Consider the following 26,232-nt stretch of genomic DNA (forward strand, 5'->3'; position numbering starts at 1 on the left):
GGCGCAACTAATTAATGGACATATGAGTGGATGCAGTCACCTCCTGGCAGGCCTGTGTACACAGTATACAGCACACACATCATACGAGGCCAGATCTATTTAAAATGACACTAAATCCGCAGCCAATGTAGGTCATATTTAACTTCAATTGAAAGCATGCATATAAACTAAAATAATAATAAAATGGTCACTGTGAGAAAGCCCTACAGGTCAAGATTCAACAGCACCCTCTGCTGGCGAGAAGAAAAATGCTGTCTAGACAAGTTGGGGCATGTTCAGCCACGCTGACAAGCAGCAGACTAGTTGCTAGTAGACTGTACGAAGCTGCATGGACTTTCTGTGTGTTTTCCCAGTTATATGTGCGTTCTTGAGGAAATGTAAGTGCTTTCCACTTCTGAGTTATGGATAAGTTGTTCATTATTCCAATTCATGTTACTGTGGTTTACATTTGATGCTGGTAATGCTGTTAGAACATTTTTTTCTTGCTCCTGCTAAGGTTAATGATGGAATTTGCACTGTTTCAACCCCTAATACTGTGTCTACGCTATCATACACTTATAAAGCAGTTTCTGTGTAATGTTTATTGATTTAACTGCTTAATATTATGTTGAACATTTTGTAATACATTTCATTGTTTTCCTTTCAGACCACACACACACACACACACACACAAACACACACCCACACAGAGACACGTATACCAGTATCCTGTACAACAATGTTAAACCTCAGAAGTTCTATTAAAGAAGAAAACAGATCTCTCTCTCCAAGTGCCTTGATTCTCTGACCGGAATCATAGTCCATAATCTGCCGCCTCAATCAGCATTCCTATTATTTGAGACTCGTCCCCTCAAACAGTCACACTGTGAAGGGCAGCACAGCCCACCGTCAACTACAATTTTGGAAACATTAATTAACTATGTGGATTGTAGTTGTAATGGTTTCAGCGGAGTAGTGAGTGTGTTGTAGTATGTATTTGTCCTCTCCTTACGCATTCAGGGGGTCTGCGACATGTTGCTACGCTCTCTCTTTGTTTTATAACCGTGGTGGCGTTTCCCTTCTTATTAATTGGGTCCTTGACGCAAGCCTTCGTAGGCTTCCAGAAGGATGTCCTGCTCCAACGGAGAGAAGTACGCTGCCATCGTTGCCATGGTAGATCAGTGATTCTGTCTATTTGATGAAGCCCAGCGCACACTTATCCAAGACAAGTTTCACTTGGCTTGATAAATCCATGTCTGCTCATCCTGGCTTGGGCTTTGTGCAACTAATTAAACCTGGACACCCTAGTTTTGGATTGGATGAGCCCAGCGTAGTTATTAATCCTGAAGGTCTAATTTTTTTTTCTTTTTTTAAGCCCCAGGACTAAAAAAACGACTGCCTCACCACAAGTAAAAAATGAAACAACAATACATTTCTTTAGTTTTTGGGTTTCTGTTTTTACTTTGGTGTTGTTGCAAATATTTTATAAGCATTTTGATTCATTTACTCATTTATTATTCATTTACTTATTTAAGCATTCTTATTCATTTATTCATTTACATTTTATCCTTAGATTTTAGTAACATGCATTAGGCTCTGCTTTTAATTAATAGAACTACAGCTTAATTGTTATCATTGCTTTGCAGGTTACAGATAGTGCATTCACATAAACTCATATAGGGTTACTGAGTTCAGTACTGAGAAAAGAGCTAAGAACTAGCGGCCTTGACAATGTTCTGGATGGCCAGTAGGGAGTAAATTGTAAATATTGTTACATCTCTTTGCTTATCTATTCACTCCTAGCAGAACGGAATTTCCCAGTAACTCAGAAATCATTAAAAGTACAGCCTTTTGTGTAAAACGGTGGGAACAGGTAGAAGGAGGTCAGCACAGAGAGGCAGACAGATAACAGGGCAGAGCGAAGCATCTTCTTTCCTTTCAGCTCTGACGTACCCCAAAAGGAGGACCTGGAGGAATCAAATTCCCGGAAGAAGGAAGGACCACCTTGCAAAATACACATTCACATGAATGCGCACCACATGCACGCACATAGCCACAATGCTTTGTATCACTATAAATGAGGAGGATAATTTAGGTAGGCGGGTCTTTTGGCTGAACCGAAGGGTCCCGACACTTTGTGTATTAGTTGATCAGAAGCTAAGCTAACAGGCCTCCTTCTCGAGAAGATATGTATTGTTTTCTTATTACTGGCTTAACAAAGAATTGTCAATTCTACTCAAACTCTGGTGTTTTTGCCTTCTTTTAAAATGTGGATTTTTGAACACTCTTCCTTCTGATGATTGATTTACAGGTGGTGAACAAATCTTTTAAAGCCAACAAAGAATATTTTAAAACTTCAAATTGGTGACCCACGACGTGATCCACTAAGAACGGCAACGGAGAGCATCCAGAGCAGGATTCGGGTTGTCTGAGTCTGGGCCCACCACAACAAAGGTAAGCAGTAACCTATTATACTTAATGTACTGAATACTGCAGATTGATTTTAACCAAATTTATCAGACATCCTGAACCCTCACTCTGGTGAGTAAAAAGCCAGTCTGTAGGAAAGCAATTCATTATATGGTAAAAAGTTAAAGGGTATTTCAGTCCCTTTAAGGATAGGGGTGCCAGTCCCCTACAAGTAAACAGGGTTTCAGTCCCTGTAAAAGTGAGGTGCCAGTCCTCACCGCAGGAGGTTAGAGTCCTCCTGTGAGTAAAAAGGGTATTTCAGTCCCTTTAAGGATAGGGGTGCCAGTCCCCTACAAGTAACAGGGTTGCAGTCCCTGTAAAAGTGAGGTGCCAGTCCTCACCGCAGGAGGTTTCAGTCCTCCTGTGAGTAAAAAGGGTTCCAGTCCCTTTCTAGTTTTGGGGTACCCCGTTGTATGTTTTATGTTTGTCTAATGTCTTATGAATAATAATTTATAACTATAAATATTAATATAAATATATTATTACAACAATAATTGTGGGGAAGAAAATATATATATATATATATAAATAAATTGTATGTAGAGCAAACTGTGGTGGCTTTGATACACAGAACATAGAGCAACTGAAGATAATAACCTAAAAGTGTGGGATTGCGCTGTCCTATTCTAGAACCGGACAGCAGCAGCTCAGAAGGAGGTGATTTTGCATAAAGCATTGTGATATTTCTGCATTGTGAGTGTTTTCAGAAGCGTTTTGAGAAGCTGTGGTGATTTTGCATACAGCACTGTGATATTTCTGCATTGTGAGTGCATCCAGACCTTTAGTGATTTTGCTATGGTATTTTACATACTGTATTGTGACATCTTTGCATTGTGAGTGTTATCAGAGCTTTTTCTGTGGTGATTTTTGCCTACAGCATTGTTGCATTTTTGCGGTGTGAGTGTATTCAGAGCTTTAGTGATTTTGCTATGGTAATTTTGCATGTGACATTGTGACATTTTTCATTGAGAACTTCATTGATTTTGCTATGCTGATTTTGCATGTGGCACTGTGATATTTCTGCATTGTGGGAGAATTGTATTGTGGGGAGGCTTTTAAACACCGAGCTTTAAGTGTTTTGAAAAAAAAAAAAAAAAAAAAAAAAACTCTCTGCTGTCTTCATTTAATTCCGGACAGTAGAGGATTGAGACAGCAGAACTTTTACTGGATAAATTTTTCTGCTCTGTGGGGGAAAACTGTATTGATTGTTGACTTCTGTTGTGTGGAGAATTAAAACCGGGTTTTGCGAATATCACACCGGACGCTGAGTGAACATTTTGACTGAAGCATTGTACTGGTGGAAACCTAGCGGTGTTAACATAAGCCAGTGGTCTGGTGAAGTAGGTTGATCTGTGATCTCGCAGGTGGTGTGAAGGTAGCAAACTCGGGGACACGATCCATTCACATACATCAGAGTCCATATTTTAAAACATGTCTATTTCAGCAGAGCAAGTCCCTCCTGCGGAGGGCAAGAAAGACAACTTTTTAACTCGTGTAAAAAATCAAGCCCAGTCAAGCATTGCAGGCAAAGAAAAAGAGTTTGATTCTTTTTGGTCAGATTGTGTGACTAGAATGCAGATAAGCCAGGTGAATGTGAAAAACCCTGATCCTCATAAGGTACTGAAATGGTTAAAATGTGCTGAATCTCAGGCAGAAGGAGCTAAGGAGGTTGTTAAGAAAGAAATGGAAAACGCGAGTAGGATTACTAAGGGTAAAAAGAAGAAAAAATTTGAAGAAGCAGAGAATTGGAGAGCTTTTATTCATCATATCTATATCACTGCAACAGCATTGTATGCACTTCAGCGACACCAGTGTAGCAGACACGGGGAGTCGAGCTTCTCTCCCTCCCGTCCTGATCCACCTCCTTATCAGACCTCTCCAAGCCCTGCTCTTCAGGCGCCAATCCTTAATGTAAAAGGAGGATTTTTGGATTGTGAGGAGGCTCGGGCAGACTCTTTGACTTCTCATACTACCTTGTATCCATCACTGAGTCCTGCAGAACTTCTCCATTCTACATCAATGGAGCAGGATAAGAGGGACAGTTCTAGCAGAAGGAATGTTACTAGTCAGCTTATAGACCACCCTCAGGGGACTGAGCACACGCCTTGCTCCCAAACTGGACCACTTTCTGGTTCAGACGGAACATTTTCTATGACAGTGGCAGGAGTTTTGAGTGCCACTCCAGTAAAAGCCAGTACGAACCCCTTTCTGCAGCAGATGGAGGACATTTCTAGACAGAACCACCAACAGGTCACTCATGACTCCACTTCTTTGTGGCATCCTTCTCAGGACCCCGCTCCCTCTGCCAGCATGGCCACTTCTGACTTGATTACTTTTAAAAGCACAGAAAACATTTCTTCAGTGGAACCGCAGAGCTCTCTTTCCACCGAGCCACAATTGGGCCCACCATACTTTCAGAACATGCCACAGCGACTTGGAGGAAATTTTCCTCTGATGCAACACCCAGCTGGAGGCTCAGTTTACAAGCCTTATTCTTTGACAGATATGCATTCTCTTACTTCTCACCTTCGAAGGACAGCAATACACTTATCGTGTTCTTCCTCAGGGCTGGGTTCTGAGCCCTGGGATCTTTAACCAATGTCTCAGAACTTTTCTAGAGGACTTGGATATTCCTCCAGGTACCACTCTCTTACAGTACGTAGATGACCTCCTAGTGGCTGGAACGGATATGACAAGCTGTCTTAACCTCACCATGTCCCTGCTACAGAAACTGGCGGACGGTGGCTTCAAAGTTTCAAAAGATAAAATGCAGTTTTGCAGACCTGAAGTTCTGTTTTTAGGACGTCTTATTTCTGGCCAGAATCTGACTGTCTCTCCTGATCACAGAAATGCCATTCTTCATGCTAACAAACCTCTTACTGTTCAGGACATGCTTTCTTTTCTTGGCTTAGTGGGATATAGCAAAAATCATATCCCCTCATACACGGAGCGCACCAGTCCTCTCAGAGACATGGTCACAGAGGCTGGTCACCGTAATCTTAAAGCCACACTCTCATGGACTACTACAGCTGAGGAAGCCTTCATTTCCCTTAAACAGGATCTGGCCTCTGCGGCTGCATTGGCCAGACTTGACTACGCCTTACCTTTTCACTTGGACACCTCATTGTCAGGAAAACATGCTCATTCTGTCTTATATCAACTTAAGGAGGGATCACGCAATATCCTTCGTTATGACAGTGTCACACTTGACCCCATGGAGGTCCGACAGCCAACTTGTGTCACCGCGACTGCAGCTGTCGCTGCTCTACTGGTGAAGTCTGCTCCTGTAGTTCAGTGTCATCCTCTCACTGTACACACTCCTCATGGAGTTAGAGCTTTGTTGGACTCTTCTGCTTTCACTCTCTCTCCTCGTAGATGCACAAAACTTTCCCGCATTGTGTGTCAGCCCCATATCACCTTTGAGTGCACCCGTTCTAATGCTGCTGAGGCCTTCCCTGATGGAGAACCACATGACTGTGTGCCCAGAGTTATCTCTCTTTCATCTTTTCGCCCTGGCCTGTATGCCGCACCTCTTTCTGATCCTGATCTCTCACTCTTTACAGATGGTTGTTGTTTCAGGGGCGCACAGGGGGAGTTAATGGCTGGATTTGCAGTGGTCCAAGATGTAAATACACAGAGAAAAGAAGGACAGTTTGAAACTGTCCTAGCTGAAATCATTACAGATGAACACAAGTCAGCACAAAAAGCTGAACTAAAAGCTATCATTGCAGCCTTAAAATATGCAAAACATAGAAGAGTGAATATTTTTTCAGATTCTGCTTACATTGTAAATGCTGTACATATGGAACTTCCACAGTGGGAAAAAGGTGGATATCTGACATCCACTCACAAACCAATTAAACATGCCAAACTCATGAAGGACTTGGCACAGGCTCTCTTAGAACCCACAGAAGTGGCAGTTGTTAAAGTCAGAGCACACACGAAAAGCCAGGACTATGGAAAGCCGTTTTATTCAAAATTAAATAAATAGAAAAATAACAAAATTATTGAATATATATATATATATATATATATATATATATATATATATATATAATGTAGCATATTTATAGGCTTCATAATTGCAACAATAATATGTAATGTCAGATTAGGTTCTCCCAGCTTGTGCTAGCCTGTTTTTAAACCGGTAATTATGTAATGTGGTAAGATTTCACACTAATATTTGTTCATTGTAAATTTAATCTTTTTAAAGACGCTAGACACAACAATTTCAGCTTGTGTGCTGCGCTTCAAAAAATCCCTGAGTTTATATGAAAGGAATGAGTGCTCTTACTACTTAGAGTTCACTTCGGTCATTTATAGTAGGTTAAATGTTATACAAACATCAAAGAGTTTGTTCTTTGAGATGATGTATCAAATTTGTGAACCCTCTTTCAGCTTACCCTCAGTTGCTGCATCACCCTGTGTTGACATGCAACGTAGGGGTGAACTAAATACCCCAAGCAGGTCTGAGGAGCCATCCTGTAGCTTCAGTGAAGTCAGGACAGAAGAAACACCATTCACTAGTAGAGAAGAGGGGAATGGGACAGTATTTCACTCAGGTGAAGAATTTGACTACCTACCAGGGAAGATCATTAGCTGACATTAGCTAAGTTGTGAATGATTATGTGTGTTTTAGCATTTTCATCCAGGTCACTCATTTAATTTTTATATTTTTTATAGACTGGAGGTCTGAAGTAGATCCAGACAAAGCTGCACAGCTGTACAAGTCCAAATTACTCTCTGAACATGACAAGAAAAAGCCACTCTTGCTTAGAATGGACTTGCAAGATTCATTTGAAGACCAGGAAGGATCTTTAATATCCTTCTACAAGGCTTCAAAGATTGAGTGGGCTAGCCCTCTCAGCTGCAAATTAGAAGGTAATGCTATAATGTCAGAGTGATGGGTGTAGGGGGAAGAAAAGAAACATTTCACATACAGTTTAATCAAAACACATATGTTGTACCTATAGGGGATGTTGCTGTTGGAGAGGGAGGCAACAGGTTCTTCCTCTCAAAAGCAATGAGCCTTCTGGAGTTTGGATTGCACATGAATTTTGGTATGTTGCATTTGAGACTTATATTTGGGTGTGTGATTGACACCTGTTTAAAGAGGTTGCATTTGCCTTGTTTTTAACTGTGAAATCCTGGTTAAATGTGTGCAGGGGGCACTAAGATTACAAGACTTTTTGAGGGAGAAGCAGACCATTTAACTCCATCAACTGCACAGTTCCTTCTTGACAGTGACATGTTTCTTGTGGCAGGTATATAGGAGCGCTTGCTCTGCTCTTTTTAAGTGTTCTTGTTTTAAAATTGCATTAATCACTTTATTTTAGGGAATATTTTAAGTAGTCATGTTTTAAGCTTTGAATGCATCTGACTGGATTTAGTCAATTCATAATGGAATCAGCTACAGCATCTTACATACATACATACTTTCTTCCTTTTAACTTTTACATACATACTTTGTTCATGTCAGCATATTGGAAAATATATAAAATAATTTATCCATTTTATTAATGCCCTTTTTTGTTTTAGGAAGAATGATTGGCCATTCATTCCTACATGGTGGCCCATCTTTTGCTGGTCTAAGTCCTGCAATAGTTCATGTCTTGTGTGGGGGATCACCAGAAACTTCAACAATCCACACTGAGGATTGCCCTGATATTGACTCGTTCCATTATCCAGTCGGTAAGGAATTTAATTTGATTTACTTAATAAGAATGAATGTAAAAAATTAATGTACTCTGAAGTTGTAATACAGTAATTGGGGAATTTCTTCTAACTCTATATTTGAATCAGGAAATATATCTGATTAATCAGACTACAGGACAGGTTTCCAATTATTTTATACACACATATTTTATAAGTCACATCACTGACAAGTAACTTAAATTGAGCTGCAATTAAAAGACACTCTAACAAACCGCAAGGCAATTTGCATTGTTGCTTTTAAAAATGACATTAGTAAGTCTGTCCAAACATTTCCCATACTTATTTGAGTCAGTTCTGGATCACAGGAGTATTGGAAATACTACAGCTGTATCCTTCATAAGAAATCATTATAAGCACTGATCTTGTATAACTATTGTTTTGAGCAGGAATAATCTCACATTATTTGTTAGTGAAAATGAATAAGCCTTGCAGTAAACACATTGGGGTTTTTCATTGTATTTTGTAGAGGGTTTTATTATTGTCCTTTATTTTGACAAATTTGTTTAAATTTCTTCTTTTGTACAACTCACTAGAGGAGGACTAGCAGTAATATTGCATTTTCTATCACAGACTATTATGAGATATAATATTACAGACTTAACGTCGTAAAACACACACAAAGAAACATTACTAAAGATCTCAACTGAGACCAAAGTGAGTCAGCTGTACTTAAACTCTGCTCTTCTAGCTGGAAGGAACTGCTGAGTTGACACCAGAGGAAAAGAAAGCTGTGCATGACCTCGCCCTGTCCTGGGACCTACCTGATGTCACTGAAGGCAACCGGAAGTGGTTGCATGAGCGGCTGTTATTCCATGCTGTGAGTAACAGTGTTTGCTGTATTTCTTTTTTTTCTCTTTAATAATATTGTTAATGTGTGTATGTTTTACAAAGTCCTATGCTTAAATGTTAGCAAGGTTTCCTTTGTTAGTCTGCACGTTATGTTTTGCAACACATATCTTCAGCACAATCTTACTTAATGTGATGGCTAAGGATTTATTTATTATATTGACACATGTGTACTCTTAATGTAGAGAAGTCTGAGGAGGCATATCTTCAACTGACAACCATTTTCTGTCTTTTATTGATTGAAGGTGATTTCAAGGACAGGCCGACAGGTGAAGCAGCTCAGGAAAGGTCTGAAAGACACCATGATTTGGGAACTTCTGAAGGAGAGAGCAGACATTGTTCCAAAGATTTTTCCAAGGAATTCAGAAGCTGCTCTCAATTCTCATGTAAATATGAAATTTTTTATGAACTGAAAAGAGCAATACTTAACTCATGGTGTTTTTTGTATATTGTTTTAATAGGTCTTGAAGACAAGAACATACCAACTTTGTGCCATGTTCTTTATATACACGAAGATGCACTAAAAGATAATGATAGCAACTTGTTTTGCAGTCAGTCATAGAAAGAATTTTGTGGCCTGTCATGGAGGATGATGAAGATGAGGAGGAATGCTCCTTAGATGATAAATGCAGAGTTGCTGGATATCTGAGGAACTTCATTGAAAATGGTACTTATGTACTGGCCAAACCATGGGTTTGTTTTCATTTGTTACCTGGAATGTAAAAGAAGACAGCTGCCTAAAACAGTTTCTATTCATCATTCCACAGCAACTTGCACACAGCTCAAAGCACTCCTCAAGTTTTGGACAGGATGGGAACTACTACCCAGTGAACTCACCCTGGAAATTGTCAACAGTGATTTACCAAAATCTTCAACATGCTTTGAAACACTTCGTCTTCCAGCACACTACCACGACTACCAAGTTTTTGTAACCGACTTGCAGGCTTGTCTCAACACTACTGATACAGGCTTCGGTCTTGTCTAGAATTTATTGGAGACACAGGGTTCCTGTTTTTTTTTTTTTTTTTTGCCAAAGATGGATTGTTCCTTATATCAGTTACACTACATTTGAAAGAGTTGCAGATTTTGTTGCACATGTTTTCTGAGAAGTAAAAGTCAGTTTTTACTGGAGTTTTGCAGCTCTTACTCTTGCCTGCAGGGCCCAAAGTTCTCACTGTTTTGTCCGACTGATAAAATTGAACCAAAGCTGTTATGTACATATCAGAGATGTAAATTAAAACTTTTGTTATGTACATCGATAAGATTTAACCACAGATGTTTGTATTAATAAAAACAAAGTACAACTTTAAAAGCAATTTCATTTAATTGAAATGATCTATAATGGGTGGGTACATGTTTTTAAATGAAGAGGTCATGAGATCAACCATGAGAAATGCAACACTGATAACTGATGATAATTTACAGGATTTTAGCCATATATCCAAATGTTCTAGAAGAAAAATAATCTTCACAGTGACAATGGAAATAGCCCTCTTACTACCAATATGCCAGTATAAATAAAAAGAACTTAAAATTGACAGTGACAATTTTAAAAATGTGAATGAACTGTCAGGCACATGCCAAAAAAAAAAAGCTTCTGCAAAAGAACTAAAGTTGCTCTTCCTGTTTTGTCAGAATACATTATGCTTGACTCAAAGCTCTGAGGCTCTGAACCGTCTCCATATAAACTCCCAGCACTTGACTCAAAGGAACGCCAGGGTGGGGCAGGGCTGCAAGGTCTTGGGGACTCAATGGGCGCTGGAGTTGGACGTCAGGAACACTGACACTGGAAGTGCAGGGAATATGTGGTCCTTCCCAGTCAACACCATAATCCTCATCAACCTGAAATACAGAAAGAATAAAACTGGCAGGTATATAGAAATTCGCACAGGGCGACTAATTCAATAATATTATTTTACCTCTGAGGAATCTTGTCCCTCCTTGTCATTTAATAACCACAACTGCATAGGTGTGCGGTGGCTTGCTGTTCTTAGTCCATGATGGTTCCATGCCTGCTTAAAACACTGAAGGCTGTGCTGAATATGTGACATGAAGCATCTGTGTAGGGCATACAGGTCAATCTCATCATCTGGATTTAGAACTCCATCAGCTTCCATCTGGATAAAGATGTTGTAGTAGAGATCAAGGACATTCTCATACACATCTCTCCAAAGGCGCTCGATTCTGAAAGGCAATAGTAAAGCTGCTTTAGACACTGTTCAGTCAATAGGATGGAAATGTTTTATGTCCTCACAAATTATGTCGAACAGACTGAAGAGGACAGACCTGAGACAGCACGATGAACACTGATACATGAAAACCAATCAGACATGAAAGATTGTTATTAAAGGCAACAGCAAATTCAAACTGTTGGAATGGTTAGTATCCCAAAGTAAAAATGGCCATGTGTTCAATTTTCAGCATTCTCAACTTTGCCTACCTCTGGTTATGAACACTCCTTCCAGTTATATGAGAATTCCTGTTCTCCCCATGAGTTTGGACCATGAATTGAGCTACCATCACATTTTCACCCCCCTTGTCAGATCTGTTTAATGAAAAACATGGTTATTACTATAAAAAGCTGCATCTTTCTAGCATTAAATACACTAGTCACAAAGGTTAGGGGATATTCAGCTGAATGTCACAATCAAACTTAAAATCCACTTTATCCTTCAAAAGTTAACTTATTCTAAACCTTTAAAATCAACATGTTCAACCGCTCATTATTTAAGTATTTATTAGACATTCAACAGTTCTCTAAAAAGATAATTAGTCATAAAAATATAAGAAAGAAGGGTGTGAACCATGAATCGACCACTAAATGTTAATTTATAGTTTGAATTAAAATTTTCTCTTCATCACCCTGTTCCCATTAGACATCATCAGACCAAGACAACACCTAACACATGACAAGTTACGATGACTTGACATGACACATGATAAGTTACAGTTTAACCACAATTATTGTCAGCTTTATTTCAATAAACTGTTTGAAATGAAGGAATTACCATCAAATGATTGAACTTAAATCTCCTACATTCCAGATATAATATCAGTAGAGCCTTAACTTTTTTACATTTTCTAGAAATTTCACCTGAAAATTGATCATCCCTGACTTTTAGTAAGTGGTGCATGTAAGGATATATGAATTACAAACTACCCACAATTATAGATGTTATCATATTAGTTGTATACGTTATCATAGAAAAATTGCAGAACAGCACATACCTAACTCGAGATGGAACACCATATTGGCTAACGGCAGATAAGAAGCTGTCAAGAACAGTCGAAGCTCTATTGTTTGTGGCACCACCAAGGTAAACTATTAGCCTGGAGAATCCATCCACTCCACCATGGACAACTATCCTCCATCTGTTAAAAAAAGACATAATATATGAATAGGGCTAATATTTTGCACACAAAAATAGCCCCATGTCCAAAAACAACATGAAAAAGAGCCCATGATGCATATGTCCCCATGTCCACTTTGTGTAGACCTCACTCACAATAAAACTTCATAGAATTTATAGAATCCAACCCTCCATTTTCTGTACCGCTTAGTCCAATGCTGGACTTTTATCATATGAGATGTTAGGACAACTGGTCTGTAGTCCTCTGGTTCAGATGGTTGGGATTTTTCAGGTACTGGGACAAGGCAGGATATTTTCCACAGCACAGGAACTATTTACTGATTCAGGCTGGTGTTGAAAAGGTTCTTAAGAATCCACCATAGTAGTTCTAAGCAGGCTTTCTGAGCCCTCGGACTGACACCATCTCTGCCTGCATCCTGGAGACATCTCAGGAGACAGACCAGCTAGAGATGGAGGCGGTCTCAGTAGATGGTAGGGGGATGAGTTTGTGTTAAGGTCCATGACTGAGCTGCAGGGTGAGATAATGGTGTGACTGGAAAGTCTGTGATCTTCTTCATAACTTCTTCATGAGGAGTGGTTTTCAGTTGCCTGCAGATTTTTTCCATTTACCATTTAAAAGGATCCTCTGGTCATTCAACAGAGGCTTAGAGAGAACTGCAGTCCTAACAATTGAACATACAATTTTGTAGGCCACCATGTTACTACATTATAATACACCATTCAGTACCAAAATCAGAGGTAAAAATTTTTTACCTTATTAGCTTGTGATTCCCATCTATATGCCACAGACTGTTGGGAGCAGGAACATTGTACTGACGCCGCCTTGCAGTCTGGATGGTTAATCGTCGCATCAAGATCGCTTCTGGATCAACTCGCCGCATTGATGCCCTTAATCGATGCCCTGTTAGATTTTGCAATTGCAGACAATACTACTGAGGTAAGATGCAACATGTACTGTGTTATAAAAAAAAAGTGTAAAGGCTACTAGTGTATATAACTTCTTAAACTGACAGCAGCAATAGGTACAATTTGTAGAGATATATACATAAACTGACAAACTAATTTCCTATTTATTTTGGTTAGCTGAGATTTACTATATAAAATTCATTCTTACTTTGAATGTGTATGCCCCTGGATCGGACATGTCCTAGCATGATTTTGTAGCCAGCGTTTGGATGAGCACGCTGGATGCCCATCACCAAAGCATCCAAATCATCATTTGTAATTGGAGAGTATAAGTCTGACCTCCTGTTAGAAATAAATTACTATTAGAAATACATAAAATATATATCAACCATTACAAGCAACAACAAATGTTAGCTAAATTTTACTGGAACTTAAACAAGCAAGTGTTCTGCTTTCTTTTTTACTTCCATTTCATTATGTTGTCAGACTCACTTCATCCCTAATTTTGATCTCACTTCTCTGATCAATAGTCTTATAAAAGTAAAAACAATTATCAATTTTCAATATATAGTTTTAGTAATAAATAATTTTAATTTATTATAGTAAATAAATAAATATTAGTTTAAGTTTTAGACAGAATAAATGGGAAATGCTGCAGGTGCTGAGAAAATTACAATGCCAACACTGCACTCAGCTTCCCATTCCTCACCTTCTTCTGTCATTCTCCCAGCAGGGTGAATTTGCACACCACGCTTTCTCCCCATCTCCACCTAATCCTACTGCTGAAGAAGTCCTTACTAGATCTCCAGAAGTTATAATTGTAAAGCAAGACACTTTGTTCAGTATTTTAGACTGATCTCAATAGGCAGTTTCTGAAAGCAGCTGTAACAGTTGTTTTAGTATTACGAAGGAAAATATATTAGACTTTAAGTTTTCTTGTTTCTTACCGTAACCCCTCTTCAGACAGTCTCCTCTGTATTGTGCTGGATGACACACCAAACCGATGAGCAATTTCATGGGTTGACAAACCGGCCATCGCAAATGTAGTGAGCACAGAAATTGGTATATCCAAAGGCGGGCGCCCCGCTCCCGCGCTTGGTGTTTGGACTTCTTGTACACTTACTCGGTGCTCAATTTCTCTTAATCTATCTATTAGTTCTTCATCGATGTCAATGTCTTGAAGTGCACTTATACGGCCCAGTGTCTCGACAAAGTTCTCAATCGCGGCCAAAACACAATCTGATGACAAAGCACGCTCCTCAATATCGTCAGCAAAGGACAGCATATTGTCTCTCAGTTCTCTAAAGTAATCCATATTGTCCGCTTACACAGCCGTCCTGACCTCTGAACCCAGTTGATTCATGACCTGACAGTTGATTGGACCAGATGGGGCTCTACTCTGATTGGTGAATACGGTTGGAGGACTCTGACTCCAGGTGGCGGATCAGAAATCACTTTCCACAAGTAGGCACTCTGACCACACCAGCGTCACTCAACAAACTCTGCCCATGTGCCCCGCCCCTTCATTTGAATATAAGGATCCGAAATAAAACAGAAGCACGAAATAGGCGCAGCACAATGTGGTGCTGCACTATATGTTGCTCCCAAAAATTACTCCAAAATAAAAGTGTCCTATATATATATATATATATATATATACATATATATATATATATATATATATATATATATATATATATATATATATATATATATATAAATAAATAAATAAATATATATATATATATATATATATATATATTTATTTATTTATATTTATTTATTTATTTTTATATATATATATATATATATATATATATATATATATATATATATATATTCAATAATTTAGTTATTTTTCTATTTATTTAATTTTGAATAAAACGGCTTTCCATACAGGACAGGCAAGCCAGAGGAAACGCAGCGGCAGATAAAGCAGCAAAAAACGTCACTGGCTATCGACCACAGCTATTTCAGATGCTACTCTCAGAACAGGAGGGACTGAAGGAAATAGAAACACAGGAATTGAGAGCATCAACAGAGATTATAAAAACTACTGTTTACTATTCATTTGATATTTAATTTTTTCCTTTCTTAGACCTTTTTGGGAGCTAATGAAATTTTACATTTTATATTCTAAAATTGTATTGTATTTTTATTATAAAGCAGCACTGTTTAAGCTTATAGGGCCAGTTTCTTTATTTTATTCATTTTAGTTGTCTTTAGAAAAATAAATAAATAAATAATTATAAAGTACCCCCCTTTCCGAGATGGTGTGCTGAACCACACAAAGCTATAAATGACAGGTCTTATTAGCTATGAGGACAGGTCTTATTTCCATACATTCCTTAAATGACAGATAATGAACCTAGACATTGTTGTATTTACAGCAAAGGCATTAATTTAAAACTCTGAAAAGATGAGAAGTCATATTCTCACTGAAAACAATTCAGCAGACTTTAAAATCATATCAGACATACGTTTTATTTTAAGACAAAATTTGGAACTGAACCATGTTTGTTTTTTCTTTTCTTTTTTTTCATAGCCGATTTTTAAGATGATTGATTGATTGATTGATCTGTGGCTGCTGTTGTATTCAACTAATCTGTTCTCTCTGTGAGCGTTCTATTCAGCCAGCGGTTGACAAAAAGTATTCTCCTCCACCGCCTTATTCAGCTCAGTTTCCCCTTCTGGAGGTCCAGTCCCTGCTGGACTCTGATGACCCCCTGGATGGAGAAGTGTCAAGGGAGGACACAGAGGTTTGAGACCCCTTAACCATTTCTGCAGCTGACTTCCTGCTTAAAGGTACAAACAGTACTGTGTTGGTTGATGAGGGTTTGAAGCTCCGGGAGACAACGGATCTCTCGTACACACTGTGAAAAATGTGAACTGATGTTACTCAATAAAATGATGGCAACAAAGTGACACTTGATATAATTGAGCTATTTTAATTTCCTTCATTTTGATTAGAATGTATTGAAATAATTAACCACATTTAAATGAAAAAAATAAGTCAATATTATTTAACAGGCCAATGTAAATGTGTTAAATTTAACAACACCATGGCAGAAATGTGTTGAAAGTTGCATGGACAAATTGATTAAAATTAACCAAATATCAAGAAGATATTAATTTGCTATAATTCAATTTGTTTGAAAAAATTAAGTTGCATCTACTCAATTTCTGAAGAAATGTCACAAATAATTACAGATTTTGTAGAAATAAATGCCTTAAATTTACTAGTTTTCTGAATAAAATTACTAATGCTAACAAGGAACCAAGATAAATATTAGTTGATTTAACTAAAAAAAATAATTAGATCAACTTAGAATTTAGCTTTGTTTTGCTTAATTGAACTCATTTAAATTATTGTCTTTTGTATCAATTTGCCCTTAAGAAATGTGTAAATTTAAGAAATAATTACTTCTGTGGAATTTGAGATCTATTTAATAATAATAAGTGTCACTTTGTTGCCATAATTCTTTTAAGTATAATTTACTCAACATATCTTAATAGTTCCAGTTTGTTTCACAAGGTAAACATTTATTATGTTCACAACATTTCAAAATGTAACTGTCCAACATCCTCTGGGCAAAATGTATAGTACAGCAATTCCCCCCCCCCCCCAAAAAAAAAAAAAAAAAAAAAAATGCACATGCTCATCGAGCAAGTTTTCCCTACACATAGATCAGTTATGAACTCTTACTTGATCATTAACTAGGATCCTGGGATATGGTCAACTGAATCCATTTCCCTGCCCTCTACTACTTACCAAGTCAGTCACAAGAAGAACTCCATGCACTTTCTAATTCAGTTACCCAGATTTACATAAGAATTTGTATTCCTGACGAACAGTGTATTAAAACAAAATGAACAGTTGCCAGTGCTAATACCAAGACCAAAAGTCCTTCATTCAGGTTACATGTTTAGCACCTCACTTGAATACATGAAGAAATTTAAGTATAAATGCATTTCTGCCATTATAAAATCAGAATGTACAACTTGGGCTCAATAACACATTACAAACTAAATTTGAACCTGACAGTGCTTGGACTACAGACATTTTTGTTTTGTTTTTTCTCACTGTAACTGTCTGTAAAACTGCAAATTTAAGTACCGGTAAATAAAAGTGTTACAATACACCATCAGTGAAAATATTACTGAACATGTAATAGTAAAAGAAAAAAAAATAACTTAAAGTCTGAAGAAGGTGCATGAGAAACTAAGCTTGACAATATGTGTCATCCATCTTAGTTTTGAAAAGGCCAACTCAGTTAATGTTCCAATAAAATAGACAGTAAATACAAAAGAAGATAACAAATACAACCTGTCAAACACCAGGGACCATCTTGGGTCTATCTTGGCAAGTGCATAACTTGAAAGAATATCACATATTACTCAAAGTGAACTCGCATCCCTTTCGCTCTGTAAGAGTTCATATTTAAGCAAGCAACTTGTTCTTGAGGCTGTTCACTTTTGGTGACAGCCTTGTAGAGTCCAGTTCCAGGAAGAGTTTCTGGAATACTTCTAAGGTGTACCTTAGCTCTTTAGGATAAGCAAGATCCACTGCGTATGCCAACCCAATAAGCATGACACAGGCCCTTGGAACATTGCCCAGGTCAGCCAAAACTCTCACCCCCTCAACCACGATACCAACATCATCCCAGTCCTCTGACAGTGTGGTCTTGATTTTGTAGATTTTCATTTGTTGCTCACTGAGGTCTTGTGAAACACTGTCTCCATCAACATCCTAAAAACAACAAAGACATTGGGTATTTCACTGTTATGCGAAAGGAAACTTTCCAAGAGTTATCTACCAAAATCCTACTGACCTTTTAAAGTAAAAGGAAAGCTAAGCAAAAAAAAGAAGAAAAAAGAAATGGCACATGTCACCTCAGCTTTAGAACCACAAAGGTTTTAGTCATATGGCAGCATGGAGTGATGTGTCCCTTAGATCAGCTCAAAGCCATTTCCATGCATTTAGACTGATACTAAATGAATATTAGTAGTGTATTAGTAATATTATTATGTAGTTGTTGACAAATGCAGTTATTCTGGCATTTATATTTTTATCTGTGTATCTAATTGGCAATTTCAGTTTCAGTCACAAAGTTATGTATAAAAATAAAAATATTAACTCCTTTCTCCTTAGTGGAGCCTGCTTTGGGAGGGATTTTACACATAAAAGTTTTTGGATGAAGCAGGGGTATCAGATCAGTATAGCCGATACTGGCTTGAATACTACATGGTATCAAATCAGAAAGAAAATCTGCGGTGTCACACATTGCTAGGGCATGGAAGAATAGGTAACACTTTTCTGTTTTAATCACTTAAATTTACATAAAAAATAAAAATAAAAAAAAACTTACATTATACTCCTTGAAGAGTTGATCGGTATGTTCCCCGAGGTACACCATCAGGCACTGAATTACAAGATCTCTGGTAGTATTGATGCTTGGATTGCTTTGTGCCTGATAAGACAAAAATAATCACCATCTTCTAGTATTTTACACCAATAGTCTATTTTTTATTAAGTAAAAAATACATACTATAAATCATTACTGATCAAGATCACTTATCCAAATATTTCGACTTAAATTTTCCAATGTCGTCTCCTTTTTTTTATTTATTAATCTATTTATCTTATATTGTTCCCATTTTAAAGAAAGTTTCAAGTCAGTCAAATGTTTGAATCAAGACAACTGTTAAAGCTATGGTTCTTCACCATCTTATCTGGCATTACTGTGATCACTATCACCTGTTGCTTCATTGACGTGCAAAGGAAGTTATATAACCCAACCCTTCCAGCCTATTCAGCCTCTTTTCCCTCCAAACCAGTGGAACAAAGGAAACCTGTGAGTTGTGAAATGGACTCTTTAATCTTAATCATTTCTTCCAGTATGTCATGATGATGCTCACTGTGTTTATATATTAAGTTAATCTGCATATTACCATGGGATGTGTAACCTAGTGGAATGGATGCATTATTAATGTAAGTTATGTATTCATTTATTGTTCCATTTGATGTAAGCATTTCATGTTATCTGTTATATTTACCTTTTCTATGTCTTTCTAGACAAAATCATCCACCATCCTCAAATAAAAATGGTGGAATGCAGTCCAGAATCCTGTTTAAATGTGCAACCCACATGAGACGTTCAATGTCCCAGCCATGCTCACAAACTGAGTAGTTTCAACAACAGTGTGGTATTCAGTACCACTGGTCACATAATTCAGACTTGCTGCAAGTTTTTTAACAGTATCAGTTTTACAATGGCACAATATATTAATCTATTCAATTTACAGCTTCAAACTCTTAATTCAGAAGTTGATCTTGAGCTGGGTCAGAAGCGACTAACGTGAATACATTCTCACACCCGAAGCTCTCAACTGACTATTTAGTCGCATAATGTGACGATTTGTGGAATAAATGCAACTTTTTTAAAACATCAATGAGCCTTGCCATTATAGCATGAAGCTGAAATGATCAGGTACTGCTGAATTGAAGTGGCTCTGCGACAAACATTTTTCTAGTTATTATCTAACCATCTTCATGAATTGCAATATATAGCATACAATTTGTGAATTGGGAGATCAAATTAATTAGATTTATATGCTGGTAGGTAGTTAAGCATCTGAAATAATTAATATCCCAATAATTTAAAATCAAAACTACTTCAGTTAAATCTTATACAAATAATTAGTCACTGATAAATACCTTAAGCAAGATGCCCTGCAATTTCAATCCCATGGCTCCTCCCTTGGAATTGAAGACAGCCAACAACTTCGGAGAATACTCATCCAGCTTGGCCATGAATTTTGGTTCCAGGTGTATTGTGGTAATCCTTAGGAATTCATCCTGCAGCTAAAAGAAATGGTGACAAAAAAAAGAATACAGAGAAAGAACTTTAAAGCTTCACTTACTATAAGAATAGAAAACAAGATCAGTCAAAATGTAAAGAGAATTAAATTTTTTAAAGAGTTATTAATGCAAAATTATTACATGAGAGGCCTGAAACAGAGCAGGCCATCTAGCTTTGATGTCCTCAATGCTGGGTGACAGGCTGACGATTTCATGACGTCTGTGTGCAAATGTTTTAGCCATTTTTTCTTTGATCAACTTCTCATTGTCTTTTTTCTTCACTTCAGTGAGCAACTGAATCCTCTCTTCTTCCTGACTGTCCTTATCCTCTCCTGGTGGGTATGGAGGGAGATAATTTACCTCTGCCTTTCTGGGCTTCTTAACATTCTTGGCAGATTTCTGGTCAGCAGGGCTCTTGTGTTTAACTGCATTGCACAGGACCTCAGGTACACCAAAGCCTCGCAGTTTGGTGCGATAATTTGCCATCTTGTACTTTAAGCTTTGTTGCCAGCCATAGTAACCAGAAAAAGAACCAGATTCTTTGAGACATGGATATTTTTTGACAAGTGCCTCAGCAACATCACTTATCTGTCCACCTGATGGATAAGCTGTGTATGTAAAAATAGTTTCTGCCAACTTCTCCAGTATGTCTGCCTTGACCTTTGAGGTAGTCATAAATGTTCCATTCTTCTTGAAGTTCTCAGTGGCTCTTTCAAGGTACATCTCAGTTTCATAAGCAAACACTGGAATAGGGAACAGCTTTGGCCAGGGTTGACATCGTCCAGTGGTGCTCGGCGGACTCAGAATAATGGTGTCCTGTGAAGATGATGTTCCACTAGACTCTGCATTTGAAGCAATCGACTCTGCATATGATGCAGAGTCACAGTCAGTTGAGTGCTGTACAGAGGGGCTGCCAAAACTTTCAAGTGGAACCAAGTCAAGAACAACTGGAGCAGCGGGAACAACCTTTATGGTGTCTTTGTGTTTGATTTGGTCACTTCTATTAAGAGTAAAGTAGTCTTCAAATTCTGAGTCCATATACTGAAGACTGAAGTCATCTGCAATACCAAAGGTATCCTTCACAACACTTTGCAGCTCCTGCACTGTTTGGGGGATCCCTGATGGTAGAACCAGCTTCTCAATCCGGTCATCAATTATTACACGAAGCTTCGCTTCCATTTCTGGCAGCCTGGAAGAAAACAAATGGGTAGTTTAGTATTTTACTTTAATACTTTAGTAGTTAAGTATTGTCATTTACTTTTTAATTCACTCAAATTAGAACTTTACTTTGTTATTGTAATTTGTATTTCACCTTTTGATAACAGTTCCTTAATGGTTACTCCCTGATATTGACATAAAGACAATGGAAAACATTAACTGTAACTTATTTACATTTGCACTAAAGTGATGTCAGGTAAAAAAAAAAAAAAAAAAAAAAAAACACTTCTTTGCAATATAGGCTGCAGCATAAATATTGACAGTATAATCAACATGAAGGGTTAATTCATTTTGGTTACCTAAAATTCACAACAAATGTGACGTTTCAGTGTAACCATACGTTTTCCTCCCACATTGTAGGCAACCAAGGGGTACACATCACCAAGTTTCTGCTGCTCCAAAAGAGTCATCTTGCCAGTGTCCTCCAGTTTATAAGATCTCAGATGCTCTTCATACCAGGCAGCAAGTAGCTTTACAATGAATAGAACATAGCTGTCCAAAATGACTATCTGCGTAATCTCAGCAAAGTCTGGCAGTCCACAGGTGGATCCGTAAGATACTATCATCCCATTGGTATATTTTGTGCCATTGTAGGTGACAGTGTTGGCAAGTTGCACACTTGACAGAGATGGTGAACGTTCTCTTAAACTGTTTTTTATGTCTAAATGCAGCAGATCTACAGGCATTGTTGATATTTTTGTGACACTCAGGGCTGGTTTCCCCACATCTGATTGCATGTGGTATGACATCATCATTTGATGTCTTGTTGAAAGGGTCAGCAACACATTTCTGAAATTATTAGTGTGCCTCACAACTTGCTTAAAAAATCTGTGTTTAGCTTCGAAACGCATTGTCCAGACACCAACCAACGGCCCATATTTTTCAATCAGTGCAGGGTAATGCTCCAAAAAATGATGTTTGGGTGTCAGCCTCTCATTAGGAAAAACTTCCAAGAATCTGACACGATATTCAGATATTTTAAAGCCAAGGAAGGCAATACTTTCTGTGGTGTGAATAGGGGCAGCCACTAACTCAGCAATGTCTTTTAAAGTAAGAAGCAGCTGCCAGGCAGGATCTTCTTCAGGTACACAGTGACCAACAATGAGAGGCAACAACCGTATCAAGGCCCAGTTTTCGTGTGCATTTCCACCTACAGTTTTACGGCCAGCAAAGTTTTGTGGGATTGCTTGAGGACTGTTAACTTTGTCTGAGCCTTTATATGGAAACTGTGTGATCAAGTTATTAAGTATTGCCAAATTAAAGTATTTTTTCTTGATGAAAACCTGAAGACACAATGCAAGCTCTTTAGGAATTATCCCTTCAAAAAGGTCATGAAGGATGTCTGGTGGGTAACCAGAGACAAAGTGAAAGTAACTCAATTGATCAGTCAAAGGACATGACCGCTTTACACCAAAATAGGGGACAAGACTTGGATTTTCTTTGACAGTTTGTACGTGCAATGTGTAGTCCTCTTTTTTCCTTAGTGGAAACAACCCAGAGCATACTTCATAAGCCTGGTACTCTGAAGAATTTCCAAGACAAAATCTACAAAAATAAGGCCCACTAAAACTTTCAACTAGTCCACTAATGGAATGAGCACCAAGATTGTCAGCTATGACGCAGAGTATGGTCCCTTTAATATATTTTTGAAAACTGGAAATAAAAACCCCTTCCTGTTCAAGGGTGATTAGATCTTTCAAGAGTGGTTCCAAGACTGCTTTGTATTCAAACTGTTTAACATCAACAGCTTTGCAAAGTACAGCTAAATGTATTGATGTTAATGCAGATTGGAACTTTGATGGTACATTTGCCAAAATCCAATATATTGCAGTAATTTTGTGTTTTTTTCTAGAGGTCCCTAATGGATTGCACACTTCGAAGTCATCAACATACAGGATTATGGAAAGTCTTGTTTCTTCTCCAGCATAAAAATTGTTTTCCTTAAAACATGTACCATCAAAAATTGACTTAAAATCCCCAGTACTGTTTGAATGCTTTGACAAAGCCTCCAAAGCGATGTCTTTGTTCTTTAATACTTCCTGTAAAGTCTTGAGAATTGGCACGTATTGAAAGCTCTTCTTCTGTTTAGCATCAAGAATATATTCAACGGGATCTACAAAACAGAAATGTTCCTTAAAATACTTTCTTCTCTTAAAAGCTGAACCAAGTGGACCACCTGCTCCAAGAGCTGTTGTAATAGGATGAGATCTGCACAACTGTTGTGCCAATTCAGCTATGATGGCTTGGTCAACGGTGCATTTGTTGGATTTCAGTGATGAATCAATTATATTTCTAATCACTGCCACAGATGATGACGAAGAAATATAATGGAGATCTTCAACCAAAGCATTAATGCACCTTACGGAAGCATTATAAATGCTCTCTAAATTCAATAGAAGTAAGCCAATGTCATTAACAACTGTAGAGGATGCACGATCTGGATCTAAATCTAAATCTGTGCCATCATCATCACTGGCCTCTAGCTCATCCAAATGGCTTGCAACATGAGCATGGTGACTTTCAAACACATCTTGCTTAAAGTCAGTCAAAGAACAGGATTTGTGTCTTCTGCTTTTGTGTTTTAGAAAGGTATTGTATATATTTGTCCTAAAGTCACACCCTTCAAATACGCAAAATACAGTTTCATGGTTTTTCAGGTGAATTCCAATGTGCTGGAAATAATCCTTCTGGGTCGAGAAAAAAGCACCACAAACTAAGCACTTAAATGAAGTGATGAGTCCCGGGCTTGAAGGGTCTTCAGGTGCATGATATCTGGACAAGTGTGTTCGAAGGGCTCCTTGTGTTTTGAATGTGCAAGGGCAACTGTCATACAGACATGGTTGGAGCTGTCCACGGCCAAATGTTGCGTGTTGTTGTCTGTAATGCTTCAAGAGTTTCCCTTTTGTAGCAGACAAAGACTTGCAGATCTTACACTGCCATCCCATTAGCCAAGTCCTATAGTAATTTGGGAAAGAAAAAAAGACAGGTCTAAGAATGGCCAATGACACTGTTTGTCATGGCTATTTTAAGAGGAAGGGGATCTTTTGATATTGATAGAGTACATCTTTAAAAAAAATATTTTCTGCCCAGTTATTTAAGTCTGATTAAGCAGGGACAACCTGATAACAATACTCAATATGATTATATTTACATAAGAAAAATATTTCTGAATCAACAATAGAACAGCTGTTTGCTTTAATTAATTTCTGCTGCTAGAATATGACAACTAACCAGTTTTATCATATGAAGAAGTTGCATTTTGAAGCATGTTATCCCACCTTATTTTGTGTTACATGTTCTACATACCTTTCTGATGAATTTTTGCAAAGGACTCTTCCTGCAACTGGAAAGAAAGCAACATCAATTTTAATTCATTTGAATAGATTAATGTTTTACAGAACAACATCTAAAATCAGAATTTGAACACCAAAATTTTAATATTTAATGATCTAATATTATTACACTTAAAGTTCACAAACAGCAACATTTCATTTCTTTAATTCCATTTATTTATTTATTTTCTTAAAAGGTTTGTAGCCCACAAACTATCGCTAATAAGTGAATGACAATGGAGACATCTACAAGTTGCAAAAAGAGTACTGTAGAAATTGTATTAAGCTCCCAAACCACACATTCCTGTATCAAATGTAAAACCGTTTCAACCTTATTTTCCAAACAATAACAAACCATTACAAACAGAAGAGGTCTGTCTGTTTCTTAGTAAGAATAAAAGTGCATATTAGCAGAGTCTGAGGACTAACAATCAGATAAATTTACATTGCAGGGATTTTTCTAAAACTAAGAAAATCTTTGTTTAACATAGTTTTGATATTTAATAAGAACAGATTAAATGCAATCATTTCTACCATGTATTTCGGCCACAAGCGTGATTTTGAAAGCACAGGATTTTTCGCTGTTTTATTTTTAGTTTCCAGACACTCTGGATCAGATGATGTGGAAATATTCTTTGAAATCATTTGTATAGATTTTCATAACAGCATAGCCTATGTCTACCTGCATACAGCCGAAGACTGACCTTTTCATGCCCATGTTCTCTCAATCACTCCAGGATAATCCACCCACGTTCTTTTTTTTATATATAAAGCAAGTTTTCAAGCTGTACAAACTGGCATTTCGAATTTTCATTGGAGAGAGAGAGTGGAGAGAAGCACTGTACTTTACACAGACTAAACAGTTATTATCACTCAACACTAAACAAAAAAGCTCCAACGGTCGAGCCCTGTGCGGTCTTTCAAAGAACTTGTTAGCGAGGGAAGGAGAACAGAATACACTAGCAAGATTGGAATTTTAGCTAGTTTCTTGTCATTTCATACGATGTAACGTTCATCATCTGTAGAAAGTTGCTTCCAAAAAGAGAAAGTGTAAACCTGTAAAGCGAAGCGCTAAACCGCCTTATCACGGCTCAGAGAACGGTTGAAAGAAAAAAAAAAAGCTTTGATTCAGCTTTAATACTGCTTGAATCTATCAACAATCTTGCTATCGCTACTTCTGTATATATTTTAAAAATGCATTTCAAAGCTCTTACCTGTGTGAAATGAAGGACCGACGTTGGTGAAACGCGGTAGGACCTGTGACCCGCTTCCACCATTTGGCGCAAAGGACTGTGGGCGGAAGTGCTCCGTGGTTAAAACAAAATATTCCTAAATGAGTAAAAACTATCAATTTTCTGCCTCTGTAGTGGTTCTAATGCATTTTAATTAAACTCTACTCATTTTATTCTTGCTTCTTTTATCCAACCAAAAACTGTGTAAAATTAATTAAAAAAAACATTATGAATTGTTTAAATCAACATAAATTAATTTCAAACTGACTTAATGTATTTTTAATGAATAACAATTACTTATA

At 37.6% G+C, this 26,232-nt stretch overlaps 4 protein-coding genes across 6 annotated transcripts in view; 2 read left to right on the plus strand and 2 right to left on the minus strand.

The window, feature by feature from the left end:
- LOC121654244 (deleted in malignant brain tumors 1 protein-like) overlaps nucleotides 1–26,232 on the plus strand; it is a 240,805-nt gene that overhangs the window by 149,344 nt on the left and 65,229 nt on the right. The gene's annotated exons all lie outside the window — the stretch shown is intronic.
- On the plus strand, nucleotides 7,623–10,224 carry LOC121654633. The gene is made up of 6 exons (XM_042008853.1): nucleotides 7,623–7,712; nucleotides 7,987–8,139; nucleotides 8,852–8,980; nucleotides 9,255–9,395; nucleotides 9,562–9,676; nucleotides 9,777–10,224. The coding sequence occupies exons 2-6, from the start codon at nucleotides 8,056–8,058 to the stop codon at nucleotides 9,992–9,994; spliced, it is 687 nt and encodes a 228-aa protein (XP_041864787.1). The 5' UTR covers nucleotides 7,623–7,712; nucleotides 7,987–8,055; the 3' UTR covers nucleotides 9,995–10,224.
- On the minus strand, nucleotides 10,218–14,659 carry LOC121654221. The gene is made up of 7 exons (XM_042008251.1): nucleotides 14,234–14,659; nucleotides 13,495–13,628; nucleotides 13,134–13,281; nucleotides 12,238–12,381; nucleotides 11,450–11,554; nucleotides 10,929–11,193; nucleotides 10,218–10,851 (listed from the first exon to the last, which is right to left on the minus strand). The coding sequence occupies exons 1-7, from the start codon at nucleotides 14,599–14,601 to the stop codon at nucleotides 10,651–10,653; spliced, it is 1,365 nt and encodes a 454-aa protein (XP_041864185.1). The 5' UTR covers nucleotides 14,602–14,659; the 3' UTR covers nucleotides 10,218–10,650.
- LOC121654125 lies at nucleotides 17,192–25,941 on the minus strand. 3 transcript variants are annotated; one of them, XM_042008077.1, is made up of 7 exons: nucleotides 25,913–25,941; nucleotides 24,673–24,709; nucleotides 21,115–21,337; nucleotides 20,290–20,990; nucleotides 20,005–20,151; nucleotides 18,656–18,757; nucleotides 17,192–18,036 (listed from the first exon to the last, which is right to left on the minus strand). In XM_042008077.1, the coding sequence occupies exons 4-7, from the start codon at nucleotides 20,869–20,871 to the stop codon at nucleotides 17,728–17,730; spliced, it is 1,140 nt and encodes a 379-aa protein (XP_041864011.1). In that variant the 5' UTR covers nucleotides 20,872–20,990; nucleotides 21,115–21,337; nucleotides 24,673–24,709; nucleotides 25,913–25,941; the 3' UTR covers nucleotides 17,192–17,727. The 3 variants fall into 3 exon arrangements, with proteins under 3 accessions (XP_041864011.1, XP_041864003.1, XP_041863995.1); XM_042008069.1 differs by lacking the exons at nucleotides 24,673–24,709; nucleotides 25,913–25,941 and adding an exon at nucleotides 21,666–22,055 and having other exon boundaries at nucleotides 20,290–21,337; XM_042008061.1 differs by lacking the exons at nucleotides 24,673–24,709; nucleotides 25,913–25,941 and having other exon boundaries at nucleotides 20,290–21,574.

This window comes from Melanotaenia boesemani, chromosome 2 (genome assembly GCF_017639745.1).
Source record: "Melanotaenia boesemani isolate fMelBoe1 chromosome 2, fMelBoe1.pri, whole genome shotgun sequence".
NCBI lineage: Eukaryota > Metazoa > Chordata > Actinopteri > Atheriniformes > Melanotaeniidae > Melanotaenia > Melanotaenia boesemani.

Excerpts from the sequence above, each read along its gene's own strand:
- LOC121654125 (XM_042008069.1), bottom strand. The coding sequence starts at position 21,327 with ATGGAAGCGAAGCTTCGTGTAATAATTGATGACCGGATTGAGAAGCTG. Across the intron at positions 18,758-20,004 it reads TGCAGGGCATCTTGCTTAAG|GCACAAAGCAATCCAAGCAT; the intron begins GTATTTATCAGT and ends TTGTCTTATCAG. Across the intron at positions 18,037-18,655 it reads AACTCTTCAAGGAGTATAAT|GATGTTGATGGAGACAGTGT; the intron begins GTAAGTTTTTTT and ends TGTTGTTTTTAG.
- LOC121654633 (XM_042008853.1), top strand. The coding sequence starts at position 8,056 with ATGTCTTGTGTGGGGGATCACCAGAAACTTCAACAATCCACACTGAGG. Across the intron at positions 8,140-8,851 it reads CTCGTTCCATTATCCAGTCG|CTGGAAGGAACTGCTGAGTT; the intron begins GTAAGGAATTTA and ends CTGCTCTTCTAG. Across the intron at positions 8,981-9,254 it reads AGCGGCTGTTATTCCATGCT|GTGATTTCAAGGACAGGCCG; the intron begins GTGAGTAACAGT and ends TATTGATTGAAG.
- LOC121654221 (XM_042008251.1), bottom strand. The coding sequence starts at position 14,601 with ATGGATTACTTTAGAGAACTGAGAGACAATATGCTGTCCTTTGCTGAC. Across the intron at positions 13,282-13,494 it reads CAGGGGCATACACATTCAAA|GGCATCGATTAAGGGCATCA; the intron begins GTAAGAATGAAT and ends AAAATCTAACAG. Across the intron at positions 11,194-11,449 it reads AGGAGTGTTCATAACCAGAG|AATCGAGCGCCTTTGGAGAG; the intron begins GTAGGCAAAGTT and ends ATTGCCTTTCAG.